General features: G+C 36.8%; 2 protein-coding genes across 4 annotated transcripts in view; one reads left to right on the top strand and one right to left on the bottom strand.

Annotated features, from left to right (window-relative positions):
• Window positions 1–18,446, top strand: part of LOC108134523 (hemicentin-2) — a 45,906-nt gene that overhangs the window by 9,840 nt on the left and 17,620 nt on the right. The gene's annotated exons all lie outside the window — the stretch shown is intronic.
• On the bottom strand, window positions 10,811–16,692 carry LOC108134524. Its single transcript, XM_017254866.2, has 3 exons — window positions 16,567–16,692; window positions 11,240–11,399; window positions 10,811–11,180 (listed from the first exon to the last, which is right to left on the bottom strand). The coding sequence occupies exons 2-3, from the start codon at window positions 11,306–11,308 to the stop codon at window positions 10,887–10,889; spliced, it is 363 nt and encodes a 120-aa protein (XP_017110355.1). The 5' UTR covers window positions 11,309–11,399; window positions 16,567–16,692; the 3' UTR covers window positions 10,811–10,886.

Here is an 18,446-nt window from a genome sequence, read left to right as displayed (position 1 = left end):
TTCAGTACTTCTGTTTTAATTAGATTAAAATCGGACTACTATATCATATAACACTCTTAGAAACTATCGGAATATTAAAATATTAAATTACTTAAAATTATAGCTTATCAACTTTTTAATTGTTTTGTCATAATTAAATAGTAATGGTTAATAATTCAGAATTATGACACACTTTTATAAAAATCGGACAACGATATGAATTTAATTTAGAATAATTGAACGCAACTGAATACATAGTTTCTGAAAGTAAAGGCAATAAAAGCATTTCTGGTTTCCGGAAAGTCTGCGGATCAGGAAGCTATAAAAGGCAGAGAAATTAATTAAATAATATGTAAGAGCTGCGAATGCCCAGTGTCCCTGTAAACTAAGCTCTCGGAACTATGTAGCAGTAACCTTTTGTCGGTTCCAGCTGCACACTCCCGATTGTTGCCGGCTGATAAAAGGAAGCTCCTGGCGGGAGTTGGGGAAATGCGGGGGAAAATCGCGAACAGCCCAGGGCGGAGCGTAGAGGAAAAGCTGAACCAACAACCATTTTGCTAAATTACAAACAATGCTTATTTGTTGTTTATCTGTGTAAAGCATCTCAGTGACACTTTCAGGCCACCGCAAAGGCAGACTTGCCGACTTGCCAGGAGGGACACAAGGGTACTGAAGGGTACAGAAGGGGACAAAAAGGACCAATTGAAGGGGAAACCCCTGCGCTCGTAATTGAGTTGATAAAGCTTCGGTGCGGCGCTCGCACTGTTTGTGTAATTTGTGTAATGCATGCAAAGTTAATTACCTCGGGGAGCTCGGTAATTAGAATTGTGATTGAACGCGGCTCGCAGTGCCGTTGACATCCCTTTATACATATACATTCCATACGCTCCCACCAGCCTGTGCCTTTGCCATTGCCATTAATCAGCAGCATAAATTGTTCTCGAAAAGCGATTGCCACCTATCAGCTATGTACATCTGTCTGACTCACCTGATTGTTCTCGTCTCATTTGCCACATTTTTGAAAAGTTGTCGCCGTCGAGTTGACAGACGTTTTTCAATTAACACGGGCGGCCACAAAGTTTGCCTTGCACTTGACAGTGTGCTATGGCTACCGAATTATTGCCATTATTTTCTCTGCAATTTTCAGTTGATTTTTGGCCTAATTAATTTAACTTAAGTCAATAAAAACTTTGCAGACATAGGATGGGTTCAATTGCTAATGAAGGCCACAGGGGTCAGCTTAAAGAAGCCATATCTAGAATTGATTAAAACTTTTTACTAAGTCCCAAAATTAATCAACTAATCAAATGTTCCTTGATGCTATTATTAAAAGAAATTTTAGACATATTTTTATTACTGCACTAAGTAGACATGCGTTTATTCAACTTAATTATTCAGGTAGTTTTCTTTTTCCGAGAACTCAAACAATTAATATCCCACATCTCCAATTTAAATGAATGGTCGATAAGTAATACGTAAACTTTTTGATTTTTTAGTTGGGTAACTTTTATCAAAAACTTAAACTGCACTTATTTTGCAGTGTTTAAGCAATTTGGAACTTGGTAGACATTTCGAAATTGCCTACTTTTCAAGTGCACAAGAAAATGAACTGAAAAATATTACAAAATACGTTTTTCAAATTAATTTCAAATTCATAAAAGTCTATTTCCAAAGCAGTGGTTGTGTTTTCTTGTGTTTTGTGCTCTAATTATTTACTTAAGTGTTTCGTTTCGATTACGTGCCTGTCGGATGTTGCCAATTCCCTGACTTTCTTCTGACGTCTTCAACAGCTTTGTGCCAAAACTCGGACAGGAAAGTTTTCCAAAAGGCAATCAATTAAAAGCAATGCTTGGCTACGCTGTTAGTTTATGGGATTGAAATATATGTTAAGTGAAATGACGGCTGACAAATGGAGGGAGTTGTTGTAAAGTTTACCTTCAAGTTTTTTGAAAATGTTTGTAACTTGAAATGCTAAATAAAGAGTTCTTAACATTTTGCTATCGCTACCTTCGGTATAGAAAACTTGCAGCATTTTAAAGGTAAGTAGTGTCGGTAAACTACTTAGAAGTCACTCTCATCTTCGCCCAATAGTTTTCCCACAGAGATGCTGGCAATCGTCAAAGGCGTCTAAGCACTCAATGTAATTGAGCAACACTTAAGCAATGTGCGCCTCATTAGTTGCCTGGCAAAACAAACAACTAAAGGGAAAGTGGAAACGCCGGCTTATATGACGGCACACACACACAAGACACTTCACGGAAAATGGAGGAGGGAACTTCACACCAGAATGATTTCCGTTGGCGTCAACCGGAATTGAGAAAAGATGTGGGAAATTCAAGAAGGGAGCTGACTAACTGGGCGCCAGCCAGCACGCAACATGCTTCAGTTTAGCCATCCATATGGGCTAACCTCAGATGTATGGCTACGTGCCCTCCTCATCTTTGCCGTTCCACTGACTCAAGTTTTGTTACGTGCCTTGCTTAATTTCGAGTTTATGCTCTTCAGGTCTCGATTACATGGGATCTCAGATCGGAGGAATGCATCGAAACTTTGCCCACAGTCTTAGCTGTCTTTTATTTTCACTTTTCTTGCAGTTTTCTTAGCGGCAACAAGTTGGACGAGCAAAGAAAAATATTGAGGGACGAGGAAGCGGTGTTTGCTTGTGCAACACTGGTTCATAATTTTCTTTAGCTCCAGTGAATGCGTCTTCAAGTCACCGTCTTGTTGTTCAAAAGTTCCTGGAGAATAATAGACACTATGTGTTATTGTTTTTATATATATACACCTTCAGTTTTCAGCTCTCATAAGAGGACGTCAAATAAAGTTTTATAACGTTCAAACTCAGAATGCCATAGTAAAGTATATGCACGATTTTCCGGTACAGATGAGTAATTTGGAATAAGTCAAGTGCATCAAGAGAATTTACTAATAAATTTTACTTATATTATATTATATTATATTATATTCAAATAAACTTTTTTTTTAGCTATATAGATTTCTTTAATATATTAATTAAATAAATTAGAAATATTAAACATATTTATTATTTAAAATATGTTATTTACTATACATATATATTTGTTTTTTATATTTTATTTTAAATATTTTTTTTATTGATTCGATCAGGTTCCGAAGCTGTTTATTCATTTAATGCTTTTTGTGTCATTTAAATTAAATGAGTAATTGTGTGTTTTTGTATACAATATAAGGTTCTTTAACAAGTACTGATGCCGATGCAATGATATGGAAATGGCACAATTTATTTGTAGTATCTGTTCCATAAAATGACCACCATTTGGATGACGTGAATGTTCCAATCAGGCTAATCAGCGTGGATAATCCAGATATGCGCTGCGTCAAGCATAATTAAATGCAAATTAGCATTGAAATGGCAGTGGTCTGTTTGCCCCAAATACAAGCCTTTGGGCCTATTTGGACCCTGAAAGGGGTCAGAGAATTTGGTGGTGTACTCGTTTGAAACCTGTTTGCAATGCTAAGGGGAAAAATGCAGCCTGGGGCTGGATTAGTCGATTAAAATTTTAAACACTGTTTCCCTGCAATTTTCATATTTTTCACCGCCAGCTGTTTTTGGGCCAAAAGCTGTCAGAATTTGCAAAATGCCAAAGAACTGAAAAATTCACAAATTCGCTGCAGGACACGTGTGGAAAGTTTGCGTTAAATAGTGGAAGAGGTATTTCATTTGATGTGGGATGGTAAGCGGTGTTTTAAAAGTCCTCTATAAAAATATTCATAGGTAATTTTTACTGCTTAGACAATTAACGTAATTACGTATTAAAGTAGTAAGGAAAAATAAAAAATTAAAGGCCCAAAAAAGCTAGAAATAAAATGTGAAACCAAATAAGTATTTTACAATCGCAACGTAAACAACTGTATCAAATAACTGACTCAAACAACTGTTTGTATAAATTGAACTCTTTGAATTCGATTGGCAACAGTTGTTGCCTGGTAGTCGCCATGAATCGTTCGTCTCAAATATTCCTCGACTACATTGAAAATTTGATTTGTGTTGACAAACCGTCTGGCCGATCAGTTTCTCGATCACCTGGCATTAAATCCATACGAATTTGGCTGAGTGACAACAGTGGAACTACCCATCAATGCCTTCCAAGAAAATCCAGGAAGAACTCCTTTGGTTCGAAGCGAAAGATAAGGTCCTCTTGGATTCATGGTTATTTATGACAAAAATCGTACAGCTCTTGCAGAAACTTTTTAAGATAATAGAGTGTAAAAAAAGGAAGTAATGCGGTCTTAATATTGAGAAAAAAATAAGATAATATTATTAATTAAACTCCCTCATTTTATGTCTTTAAAATAAAATATTAAAAGCAAGCTCTTTCACAAATTTGATTTCAACAAGTGGCTTACGTAAAGAAAAGAAGGTTTTTTTATTGCTTATGCCTCAAAATCCCATAATGGAGACCGTAAATTAAAGTCATAATTTAGAGAATTAGTAATCCAAAAATTACACAACGATTTCATTTCATTTTTATGCCGCCATCTGCTTCGTTTAGGCTAATGAAGCGTTCCGGGAAACCTAGCTTTTGGTCATCCATTAGCCAATTAAATAAATTAAAATAATATTCACTGCCTTGGCGGAAAGATAAACACAAAGGGCCGACGACATTGCAAACAGTAGCGGATAATGAAAACGTATTGCTTGAAAAGAGGGTAGCCATAACTTCATTAGGTTCACTGGAGCGACAAGCCGGGTGCACGCCATATATCAGATCCGGAAAAGGACAAGATTCCCAGCACTGCGCTGCCGAAAAATTAATCAATAAATCGCCAGCTACAAGCACCAATAAACGGATGGCTTACCGAAAAAGTCGAGGGAAAGTCAACGTCAAAAGACCTAAGGAAGTGCTTAAAAAAAGAAAGGAATTTAGTGGGGCGTGGGGCGTAGAGTGAGCAGATCAAGGACCAGGGAAAAACCATCATGATTTATTTACTTTTGAACGTCTTTCATGGCAAGCTCTTGACCCCCACTTGCGGTTCGAACGGCGGCCTTCCCACACATTTCATGAGTATTTTATTGGCTACGTGCAACTGCGCAAACAAATTTACATGACACTGAACTGAAAGGTGCTTACCTGCCAAAACCGCCTCCACCCAAAAAAAAAAACTCCTTACCGCCCCTCAAACATTATTGAAAGATTGATGAAAGTTTGCCCTAGCCCAGGAGTTTTGGCTTTCTCGTTTTCTAACTATCAAGTGAGCAGCGGCTGGGCAACGCCGAAATTCCTGTCAAGATAAATGACTTGAGTTCCTTTTTTACGTACATTTATATTTATATATGCTCTTATGTATTTGACTATGTGTATCTGCGGAAAATTATTGCTGTGGGTGAATGCTTATAATGAATAATGAACGATTTTCCGCCCTTTTTTCCTGGAGTTTCACTGTGGCCGAACAATAAAATGTTTCGACCATTCAGTAAATTTGTTTGTGGCCTGGCCAAAGAGCCCCGATGTGGTCAAGATTCGTAATCGGCCACCCTTTGTGGGAAAAGCGATGAGTTGCCTTCACACTTTGATTTGGTCTCTAACTTCGGGGTTCGCGTCCGTATGTATTAATAGCTTTTATAATGCCCACCCGGCGTATGAGTATTTCCTATATGTCTTTACGGGATAGGGAAACACACACATTTCTGGCCGGTCATCTTGGTGGGTGGCTCTGGGCCAATTTAACCGTCAGCAGCTCGCTACCATTTGTCTGCCTTTCGGTCGATTTGCCGGGGGCTCGTTTGATTGAACGCTGCTCATAATTGATACATTCGGAATAAATCTGGTTGACCCATATTTTCTTGAGCTATATGTTGTGTGACTATGTATGAAGGGCCGGCTTTTGCTGACGATGTGGTAATGAAATCGGGTTTGCCTTTAAAATGTTCCCCTTGATTGATCTGAGCCATTGGAAAAGTTCTTCTGGTTTTATGGCGTGGGCATAATGATAAATATTTTTTATTCAAAGAGCTTACGATGTCAGAGGAAATGATACTTTGTTGGTAGCAGAAACATTGAATATATGAATTTAAGATGCATGATTTCTCGGGCTCTAACTCTTTCAAATAAAACTGTGGTTTTCTGCACATGTTTTAAAAAGATATTTATGGGCTTTGGGCAAAAACCAGGCGACCCTTTCTTTTCGCATACATGACGTCCAGGCGACTTCCGTTTCCGCTTTGCCTGCGACATGGGAAAACTTTTAGCATTTATCGTATGAATTTCTGAAGCCATTTCTATGGGCTCTTTTTCCATAAAAATAAATTCAAATGCCTGTGCAGCTCTTTTGTTTTACTTAACCCTTTCCCTTTTCCTTAAACTGTGACCCTTCCATTGGAATGCACTTGGCAAAGAAATTCTTCTTGCTTTGGCTTACAGTTTTGTGCCTTAGTATAGATTTTCTAAACATTTTAAGCTTCAATTTGTTTAGTTTGTAATCCATCGATTGCAGTTTCCCAGGAGGAAATATATTTAAATAAAGTGCAGCACTGGCAGCTTAGCAAACCAAGCCTCAGGCCACAACAATTACACTTTCAACTACAGCCAGTGGCAGACTTTTCAGCTCTGACATTTTAAGTAGGCCCTGCCATGAAAGGGACATAGAGTAGTAGAGTACGAGTATACAGCAGAAGAAACAAGGCTTCTGTTGTTTGTTTTGTTATTTCCGCTGCCATAGTCGTTGGCCCCACAATTATGATCGCACACAGTTGCTTAGTGTTCGTATTCCCATTACCCGATTTCCCTCGACTCCCCATCCGCCCTCCAGTTCGTGCTGAAATAGAGCCATGCGATGACTTTTCCCTGGCATAATAGGCCAGCACAGGGCCTGTAAAAAGTATGTGAGCACTCACAAGCTCCGGCTTTGTGTTCATGTTTGTGTTCATGGCTGGGTAATTGCGGCGACGCCTTTTGCTGGCGCAATTGTGACATTTCCCAAAACTAAAGCGGACTAAGAGAGTACACTTTAAAAGCTAAAAGACACAAATTTGAGTCAGCTAAGAAATTATTTAATTATTAAGGGTGCAACAAAATATATCGGGGCTTGCAAATCACTATTAAAGGTTGCCTAAAAGTATGCAGCGAAAAGAAGAATGTCGTTTGGCGTATTAGCTTCATCAGACTTTCGGACTTCAAATATATTGTAGCATATTTTTAGACACCTTTAAATATTGGTTCAATGCCATTAGTACTTTCTGTAGCACTCCTTAAAACTTATTACAATTTTTTGTTTAAAAACCGCTAAATAAACAATGTTTTTTGAAGGTCTATTTTGAAGTAGCCGTATATATCTTAGTAGCTTGGTAGGTAATTATTTTTTGACTACATATAATAATTTATGTTTCTACTGTATTTCATTGACCATACCACTGTTAATCCATTAATTCTATAAAATTCTATTAAAAAAATCTTTTAACTACTTCGAAACTAAATAACTTAAATAAACCAAAAATAAATGTTCAACTTAAATTTATTTTATTATTTTAATTCAAACCACACTTTATTTCAATTTATTTATTTATAATGCAAAATTTGAAATCCCGCAGGCATTTAAATAGTGCAGCCAATCTCTGCTCCATCAAATTGCCCCACTTTCCTTTCTGTCACTGCCAGATGCCCTTTTAGCCGGTTGTTTCTCCACTTAAGTACAGTAAGTAAACGGATGTTGACTCGCTTTTTGTGTTTTTATGTAAGCGGCCTCTGATGCAATGGTCGTTTTTTGTTTTGTTTTGTTTTGTTTGTATTGTTAATTGTTGGCGCGTGCTTTCTATTCATTTGTAATGCGACTTAAAGTAATAAAATAATTAAATAATTATTTATTTTTATTCAGCGTGCTGGGGAATTTAGTTTGCAGGGCGGGTAGCTAATTTTAAATGTATGATTTAAGAGCATTGTTCACGCGGGCATTTGTGCTGCTTTCCCATGAAATGTTTTTATTTAAGTACCCCCAGACACACACGTCCTGCCATTCTTTAAAGAACCTCTACTGCGGCTTTTGGACAGTTTTATGGCTCGCATCATTCCGTCTTTTTAGCTTTTTCCTCCGAACTCACAACTCACCCCTTATGTTCGCCTGGTGACTTATTGGCGTAAAAGTTTTAGAGCCGTTTGGCCAACAGTTAAGGCCGAAGACCAGTCAACAGCAGAGTTTCAGATCGTTCCCTGTATTGCACCCAAATGTATCCCATAAAATATTTTACAGTCGTGCATCTGCGGTGCGTCCAGATTTTCACAAAACACATACTGAAAATTTCTCTTTACTCCTTTGAGTAGACTTTTTAATGGAGAGTTATGTCTATCGGTTTGTTTTGCTGCTTAAATGCAAAATTAAAATGGCTTCGATTTCACGACAAATATAGAACTTGGAAAATATTGAAATAGATAAAGTCTTAGTTAAGTTAAACGTTAGAAACCATCATAAAACAATTGTAAATAGTAAAAAAAAAACCAGAAGGGGAATCTTGTTTGACAAATCTTGTTTTTATTAATCCCAGCTCAGTAAAATATTGAAGAATATTATAAACCCCAATTTAAAAAAAAGGAAAAACAAAAAAAAAAAAACCATTGCAAATAGATAAAATATTTCCTTAATTTATGTTAATGAAGGAAAATTGCATTTTTAAAACTTTTGGTTAAGATACAGTTAAACATTAAACAACATAAAATATGTAGACATATTTCCTAAAAATTTATATTTTAAATTTACCTGGAATAAATATAAATATTATTATAGCTGTTTTTTGTGAACTTTTAAATATACACATGGAATTTAACTCGAAGTAATTTTAAGCGTTCGTTATCTTAGTTATAACACAAAGTTTTACACTTTTTATTTTTTATTAATATTGTTATATTATTGATCTGCAATCATTCACTCTCTCTACTCTCTAGCCAAGTTCCTAATGCTTATCCGCTTAAAAAGGCAACTTTAAACATTACAAAAATACAGCGTGTTGTTAATAAATTACCCAAATTATGGAGGCGAGGCCATTGGGTTCTGTAACTGGCGGTCCTTGAGTTGGGGAAACGGGTTAAAACGGAGCCGGATTCGCACTAGGATGGCGACAGCTGGTGGAGTGGGCGTCACGGGGGTCGACGAGAAGTGGCTGCCGTTGACGGTGCGGCATCTTAATAAATTTTCATGCGCAACACTTTGACGTTATTAATACGCTGGGGCTTCGAGTGCCACGCACGCACCTAAAACCGCCAACCGAATGGCGGCGAATTTTGCTTAATTACACGGCTTATCCGCAGCAGACACCCGACGAGTGCGGTTGCCACGTGGAGTGGGCCAACGAAAGGAGTTCGTAGGGAAAATTAATTTCGAACGTCACCCGGCCTCGGTGGCCCTTCCGTTTAAGATTCTGCTCTACATTTATTTGCTTTAAAGTCGAACGCAATTTATGTGTTCTACAGAAATAGGACCAAGACGGGCTCTGCATTGCTAGGTGGCTTAATTAAATAAGAGGAAATTCCATCGGCCACAGGTTCATTGAAATGCGCTAGGCATACAAGTTTAACTACATGTTAATGAAGTCGGGAATTCTATTTAGTGGCTTATTTCCTAGACATCTGCCTGTCAGTTTACAGGAATTTCAATAAAAAAAAAAAAAAACTCACTTTTAACCTTATCATGTTTAACTGCCAAATTACCAAAGGTTGTTAAAGCCCGCACAACCTTATACACCCGAGGTAATACTTGGCAGGTTGCAATTTAAAGTATATAAATTTAGAAAATTTGTTATATTAGATAAGATTTGAAAAATATACATTTAAATTAATATGAAATATTTATTTACAAGCCATTGTAAGATTACAGGAAGAAATGTCTGGGAAATAAGGTAGTATTTGGGCATATTATACTATATACTATATTATACTTTAAGTGTTATTTCCTTAAGTATTTGTATGACAAATTTTAAGCTTAAAGTGCTTCAATTGCAAAGCAAAACTACGTTTCAAATCAATTTTGGAACTGTTGTTAATGCTAGAAATTATTTGTAAATTTATTATTGTGTATATAGAGGTTGAACTTATTTTTTTAACTTCTAAATTGACTTGGCATAGGCATTGATTTTAGTACTGCATCTCGGTGCTAGAACTCTTTTGTAAATTAACTACTGAGCATATAGATTAAGGCTAAACTAATTTCTCGCAGTGTACTTCTAAATTGACTTGGCAACGGCATTGATGAGCCCCGCCCATCGATGTTAGCAAATAATCTTTCTGCTCTGGCATATTCCCACTGTCAACGGCATAATCAGCCAGGCGGGCTGACATGTTAAGTCACTTTGTCGTCAGGACACACATCCTGACATTCTGACATCCTTTGCAAGCCATCGTTCCGCCGACCCGGACCCTTCTTCTATCCCACTTTTCTTGGCAAATTACACGTCTCGGATTTGAATGCTTCGGTTACTTTCATTTGTTCGAGCGGGTGTTTGTTTGTGTTTTGTCTTGTGGCATTAGTTTAAATTAATATCTGGAGCAGGTATTATGGCAGACAACCCGCATCCACAATCACATCGCAATCCCTTGTCGTCTTCTCGGGCTTCACTTATTTGGATTTGGGTTAAATAACGAGGGCGAATGCGAGGCGATTGGAGCAATAGCAATAGCCTAAATTAAAATGTTTTGCCAGATAAACATTAATTGTTGACTAAACCAGGACAATTTGTGCAGCACCTGGGGCTGAGTTGAACTGGTGCTGGCTTAAGGAAAAAGGTACTTCTTAGTAGTAAGCCGGCACGCGATAAGCGGATTTAATTGAGGATTTGTGGTTCTTTGTTGTTGTAGGTAAACCCGATAAATTGATTATTAAATATAAATGTTTATTAAAATTAATAAAAGCTTCGAGCTATGAGCTTAAATTCAAGTGTCGATTTGTCAAACTTCATCGCAGACAAACTCGTCCTCCAGAAAATCGCCGAGCGAAGCGTCGTAGTCAAATCCCTGTTCGTCCCTGAGCCACTTTTCATGGTCAATACCCTTAATTTCGCATACGACCTTGAAGATTAATTCCTCCTTCTGGGTGTAATAATCGGGTGAATTCAATTTTGAGTCTAGTCGGTCAGCCTCTCGCTTGAGTTGCAGTAGCTTCTCTTGAAAAATATGGAAGTCCTCATCGTCTTCTTTGGCGGTCTCCAGGGTGAGCAAGGCCAGGAATTCAGACAGGTGAGACTAGGGGAAAGCCGGAGTTAAAGTTAAGCTCAAATATAATTAATCGGATCTGGGCTTACCACATTCGCATGACTCTTCAAGAGGTTCTCGTCGTGGGCAAACTCAACCGCATATGCAAAGCAATTCATGGCGCTGATTCCAGCTTGAAAGTCTGATTCGAATTAGACGGAGGTCTGAGGTCTTCGCTGTCGGAGCCTCGGCTCGTCACCATTTATTGGCCTGCAATTTGTTTACATTATGCATGGCGTGAGTTGATTCGGCTCGCCCCCAACACCTCCCTCACCCCTCCCCCATCCCAGCCCCTTTCAAAAGGTTTTCCGTCTAGGCCTGCGGAATGTTTATTTTCGTTGCCACTCATCGATGTCGAATAGTCCCCCCAACTTCCCCAAGATCTGCGATGGAAGTGTAGCACGTAAAGTGACACGTAATCAAAACTGAAATGCTTACTCAGCTGGCAAGTGCAGTGCAAATCAAAGCTCAAGTTTACAATTAGCTAGCTAGAAAAATTCGAAAAAAACATACTTTGCTAAATCGCAGGAAAAGAAAAATTTGTGTTTTCTTAATATAATACTTTCAATGTTTAAAATACTAAAAATAAAAGTCAGCCACAAAATTTTAACTTTATACATTTTATGGTTTATGTAACAGCCTTAAGTTCATTTATTTACACTTTTTTAAACATTAAAATTTCGTTGTGCAAATATTACGATAAGTTTTTAAATGAAATTTAATACATTTTACTAATTTAAATTTATGTGTATCAAAAAACCTCATGATTTTTTTTTTGGTGAAAAGTCTTCTAAATATTGTTATATTGTATAATATTTTAAAATAAACTTTAACAAAAGACTTTTATTTAAAATGATTCTGAAGTCTTGCAATTATATTCGCATTTTATAAGTCAACTTTGTTTAGACTCCATTTCAATTTTGCTGATTATTCGGAACTCATTTGTCAGCTTTTCGTAAATATAAGCAAAAAATCAGAAACAGCTATAAATCAGAATCAAATTGGGCACACACAAGGAATATGTTTATCTGGAAGAATTTTGATTTTCCGCATTGAGCAACCCAAAGAACTCCAAACAAAAGTCGGAAAAGCAGCCAATAACAAGTCTTATGCTCAAGCTGCTGCAGTGAAAAAGTAAATAAAGCTGATATAGCGCCACGTGAAATACAAGCCAGCAAGTGTAAACATTTCCAGAAATAAAACGAAAGCATCGACTGGCGCTTAGACAAATAAACATTGAATGCGAATTGCAAACGCCATTTAAGAAAAAATGTAACAGTAGAAGGTCGAACCTGCAAAAACTTCAATTCTGTTTCGTGTATAGATTATAAAATGAACGTTGTTTGAAGATACATTTCCAACTTAAGCCCCCAAACAAGAGGGCAAAAAAAATACTAAATCAATAGATGAAATATAAAAAAATAAGTTTAAACTGTTAGTAAATGTTTGTATTAGATATGAGAAAATTTTGATATATATGTAGGCTTGCTTGAGATTATTTTTATAGCTTGAGTTTCCAAAAGTTACCTTATAACTTTGTATTTATTGTTAAAGTTACATTTGCATTATATGCAGATCGAAATATAAATGAATTTTTAGAAATTGAGCTTATGGTCAGATGAGCCATTATTAGAGCATTTCCATATTTACTTGGTTGTTATTTATTTAATTGCCTTGCATAAGTCGGTTCAAGTAAAAGGTATCTTATTGGATGGGGGCTTGTTAATCTCTCAGTAGCAAAGTAATTTGTAATTGTATTTTTTTGTCACAATCAAGCTTCAAGTTGCTTAGACACTCTTGAGCATATTCAAATTCAGTTAATTAAGTAATTATGTGTTGATTAGTCGCTCAAGTATAAGCAAAATTGTTGCAGTCCCACATGCCCATCCATAGCTACCTAAAATTGACAGCAACGAACTCAATAAGCTGCGAAACCAACGACGTGTTTGCGTTTGCCTTCGAGTCCTGATGACGGGGAAGGAAATGAAATAAATCAAGGCTCATTAGAGGCCTCGAGGTAAAGACGACACATGTTGTTTGTGTTGCCATGTGCGATTTCGCCTATTTCAGTGCACCAAAGGCAAGTCGACAGTCGATGTCAACTTAATCATCGTCAGGACAACACATTCGGTGCCTCCAGGAGTGGAATTTCAACTCCTTTTCTGGCGATAACACGACATATTGCCAGCTCATTACGCCAGACTGTCTGTCAGTGTGGGAGTGTCTAATGGGTATGCCTTCTTTTGTCAGCTTCCTACTTATTCTGCGGCGTTTCTAACTTTCCATCGTCCGCCCCCTTGTCTCTGTCCTAATAATAGCAATATTACACAAGTAATTAGTCACGCATTTAATTATTATTTATGGTTTTTGTCACAGTGTGCGGGTGTGCCTCAGCTTTTCTTCCTTGGCAACTCCAGTTCATCCTTTTGCCCGTGAGTCTGTGCGTGTGTGTCTAACAATTATTACATGTAATTATCCACTTGAATGCTTGTCCCTGAATTATCAGTGAATTTATATGACACGTCTGATAAAAGTTAGTAAGCCTGTTCTGGATTGGCATGCCATTAACATATGCATGTCTAAGTAAGTAAATTATGAATGAAATCTACATAGCTATTTTAGGAATATTGTTCATGTCTCGGAGATAATAAATTCAATGATATATTTTGGTATATGTAAGTCTATTTCGGTAACATTAATAAAGCCGCCCACCTTAACAGTACAAATGAAAGAAGACACCTTAAAATTTCCAAAAGTCAATTGACTTATTCTTAAAAAAGAGCAAAAATTTTAAGTTTAAGACCCGATAATTTCCAAATGACAAATTGTACATACTTAATAGAGACTCTTCTGATTCCGATGCTAATAATACTGTTTTTCAAATACAGACATATTAATATTCATAAAAGATAGGTATTCTGCTATTAAATTGTAGAATATACTATACTTATTTCAAATCTAAGAAACTCTTTTGAAAAACCCCTAAATATAATAATTAATTGTTGGCAGAAATAAATATGAATCTATTAGGGCCAATCAAATCGAAATGTTTGATTAATATATTGTTCGATAGCAGCTGTTGTAGTCAATCGGGTTAAAGTGAAAGTTAAAGTTAAAGTTTAATCACGTAAATCAACGTGACCGGATCTCAAGATGTTGGTCCGTGGAAACTTTCATCGATTAAAAAGTTTTTGGGCTGCCCAAGAATTATCAGCTAGCAAAAGCAAAACTTGTAGCCGACAGCTGCCGAATGGAAAAATGTGATTTGTTTGTTGCATAATAATTGGTGGTGATAGGCATCCGCTCAAGGGCGACTTGAAGTGCCAAAAATCGAATCCAAGAGTTGGCCAAAAGGCAGCCGGAAAGCAAAAATAATACACCAGATTGGCGAAGTCAAATCTCTGTTGATTGGCCTGGCACGTTTCCTTGTCAGCTGTTTATTGAGGCGTGATATAATTAGCATAACATCGACACGGATTCGGTACAAAAACCGAAAAGAAAAATAAAATGAAACGCGAGCAAAGACCAGGCTTAGACGCAATTTGCTTAATGCTTAAACTTTTAATCACTCATACGCTCCGTGGCGCCAAAGAAATAGCTCGGGCTGCTCGGCCGGCAGAGGAAAAACAAATTTCACTTCAGAGCAGAGATGGGCTGCTTTCTCCGCATCCAAGGCAAATAGTAAACAAAACGTTGGGCGAAATGAAATAAGTGTAAATACGACAAAAATTCACTAGCACACACACACACACTCGAGCTGCTCACTCAAATATGTATGTATGCGCATCTGATTAAATACAAGTGCGTATGTGTGTGAGTTGGTTCCTGCTTATATGACTTTTATCCTCTGGAGGGTCGAGGGGGGTGGAAAAGGGGGCTGCAGCCCCATTGGGCCGCGCCACCCCACCCCCACCAGTCCCTTCCACAAAAAAAAAAAATTCATCTGCTTTGCCTTAAGCTCGAGTTTAATTCCTGCTTTGACTTTTGCAATGCACACTCAAAATGACGACATACAGTGGACTCCCTTATAATAACATACTAACAATTTTAATTTTCTTAACACAGCATTTAAATTTTTTTTTAAAGAACTCTCTGTATTTCTATATTTTTGTTCGATTAAATAAATTGATCTTACTAATCACATAGAATTTTTCTTTTTATTGAGTTTATTATTATTAAATCAAATGTCGTGTTAATTTATCAGAAATATTTAATTGTAGATAAATTTACACAAATCACATTAAATTGAAAATTTAATATAATATTTTAATATAATATTTTAATTTTTAATAAATATTTTAAGAGCTCACTGCATGATTTCATTTACGTTTTAAGCTTGCCAAAAATGTATCAAATATAACGTCAAAAGGAAATTATTATAAGCGACTAATTAAATACTTTAAGGTTTATCGGTCTTTTTTATCAAAGATATTTACAAATTATTTGGTACTTAAATAATTTGATTCTCAGGTATTAATATTAAATATTTTGTTTTATTTTTTTTTTTCAAATTAACCTCGTTTTTACAATCAAGGGAAAACATTTTGCAAATGGCGTATGAAAATTTCTTTGGCAGAAAATAATTGAAAGAGTGTTTGAAGAATCAGAGCCTCAAAGTGTGACTTTCCGTCTTTTCTTGTGGTTTTTCCGTTCTTCAGATTACAATGTAAGCCGCGGCGCGTTAAAGAGAGTCTCTGTGTGTGTGTGTGTCAGTGGGTTGGTGGTTAGTTGGTGTGTTGTGCGCTGTGTGTGCCGACCTATTTGCTTAAACACACTCTAACTGGCACTCAGCCCACTCCTTTACGCATCCGAGCAAAGGAACTGTTCCCTCGGCAAACGCCTGGCTGCGTTTTCTACTTTCGCCTCTCATAACACATTAGCGCAAGTGAAAGCCGCCATAATGACTGCCCCCAGTTGATTTTCATTCGCCTTTAGTGTCTGTGTCGCACGTACATTTATATTAGTTCAGCGAGACACCAAAAGCGAGGGAAAAGCAAATTGCCGGGATTGAGAATGATGATGAGACGAGTTCTTACGTTTCGAGCTTCTAAAAGGCGATTATTTGAATTTTTTGTGCTAAAATATCATATGATATAACGAGATAAAGGTTTGGTTGCGTATTCTTTTATATAATAGGATTATGATAATACAACATATAGCGCATATCCCTACGCTATAAAAAGCGAAGAAATATGCAATTAATAAACATTTAAGATGGTAAAACTTTTTAAAACATGTGCCAAAAAAAATATAGCTTAAGACCGAAAAGTTAAACGTAAAAATTTGTATCGAAAAAATAAAAAACACCACTCCGCGTTTGTAATCATTAAGTGACTAGAACTTAACTTGCTGTGCCCAATTCTCCTTATAAACTTACCAAAAAGTGCTTGTATAAAATCCCCGTCTTTCCTTCCGGTGCCAAAAAACTTGTAAGCAAGATGAAAACACAATTTTGAAATGTCAGTCAAACATAATAGGAAATTCATGGGCAACTACTTTTACTGGCAGTTCAACTTTGTAAATCTTATTTGGCCTGTCGATTGCGTTCGTGTTCGCATTCGTATTTTCGTTTCATCGACATCACCAGCACCATCGCCATAGCTATTGCCATCCCAGAGGGCCAAAGAAAAAACAAACTTTTATTAGTTTTCCGGCCAAACGTTAACCGTATTAAAAAACACTCGGCTACAGCTACAGCCAACATTAGTGGGACGCTGAATATGCGAGACCATAAAGCAAAGTGTGTCACACAACTGATAATCGGAGCCACACCAACAATAGAATGGAAATTGAAAAACTGTAGCACACTTATTTGGGCCTCGAAGTGCCCGAACTTCTTCAAAAACGCATAAAAAATCAATGGCAAGAGCCGCCATGTGCGCAATAAATGTCAGCTACAAACGAAAACTTCACATGTTTTTCTCGACTTCCTGGAAAAGGATGTCCGCTTTGGGTGTACGATTGTGTTAGTGTGTGTTCGTCAATTTTGTAGAGCACACTTATGTGAGCAGCCAAAGAAAGTCTGTCCCGCACAAATTGAAATCCGCCATAAATTGGTGAGCAGAGACTGACTGAAAAGAAATAAAGCAAAGTCGAGTCGAGCCGAGCTGATGACAATTTATTGTTCACACTTGCAACTGATGATGGTGCTTAGGGGAATATACAAAAAACCAACGTGAGCAGGAACGACGTGTGTGTGAGCGTGTGTATGCCAACGAATATTTCATTGTCTGGCAGTGGGCTAAGTGTAGGCCCTACAAATTGCCAGCCATTATTTTGTGCCTATGCCAATACTCCAAAATATATTGGCGACATATATATGAGACTTAGAGATGAGAAAAATCACAAAGTCCAGCATCAATATGGTATCAATGTAAATATTAATATTTCTCATGTTGATACAATACAAAATTAATTTTAAACATTTTTCAAAATAAATATTTTTATTTGAGAATAGTTAACATCAGCTGTTGTTTTAAATAGTAATACAAATTATCAAGAAATTGCCCACGATTGGTAAACTTTGTTTTATTCTTTATATTTCCTTGTTTTAACAAGCAGAAAATGTTTATTTGCTAAGTCCAATTTTGTTTTATGGTAAAGTGTATTTTGAATTTTATTCGAAAACTCCGTTGTTAACAGTTTATTAATTTTTCAACTAATTGTTTGCTAATAAGGAATAAACTTTGCAAGAGTTATTTATTTGGTAAATTTTTTATAATCTGGCTACTTTTTACAATTGTCTGGTCGTTTTTAAATTAATTTTTCTTTACAATGTTATGTAAGCATTTAAAAATATTCTTTATTTTGGTATGCATTCTCCATCCCGATAGTTAAAACTGGCTGTCACTAGTTGTTAAAGTGTGTACATATAAAACCAAAAGTTTTACCGAAAGTGCCTAAAAACCTCTAATAAGACTTTAGAACAAAAGCTTGAGCGACTGAATGCAAGCAAAAGACCATCTCTTTTTCCCATTTATTTTCTTTTACCTGCCCGCGTATCGAGATGTAAATTCATTTTATTTGCCTTATTCTATGGCTGTACAGGTGTGCAGACGATTTTCAATTGTGCGTCTTGTGCTGCTGGCAGGCGATGATTTAAATGGCCGGGAAGTTTTACCGACTCGTCTGTTTGTGGGGCCTACGACGCTCTTTCACAACTTTTGTGGGGAACTAAAACTTTTTCAGCGGCTGGGCCTGGGCCATGCAAACAGTAGGAAAGTTCTTTCCAAATACCTTGCACAATAAATGGAAACT

The sequence above is a fragment of the Drosophila elegans genome, unplaced genomic scaffold, assembly GCF_018152505.1.
Source record: "Drosophila elegans isolate 14027-0461.03 unplaced genomic scaffold, ASM1815250v1 contig_814, whole genome shotgun sequence".
Taxonomy (NCBI): Eukaryota; Metazoa; Arthropoda; class Insecta; order Diptera; family Drosophilidae; genus Drosophila; species Drosophila elegans.
This window is presented reverse-complemented; position numbering and strand designations above follow the sequence as displayed.

Bases quoted from the DNA above. Each gene is read 5' to 3' on its own strand.
- LOC108134524 (XM_017254866.2), bottom strand. From the start codon at position 11,308: ATGAATTGCTTTGCATATGCGGTTGAGTTTGCCCACGACGAGAACCTC. The intron at 11,181-11,239 runs GTAAGCCCAGAT...GCTTTCCCCTAG, and splicing joins TGAAGAGTCATGCGAATGTG to TCTCACCTGTCTGAATTCCT.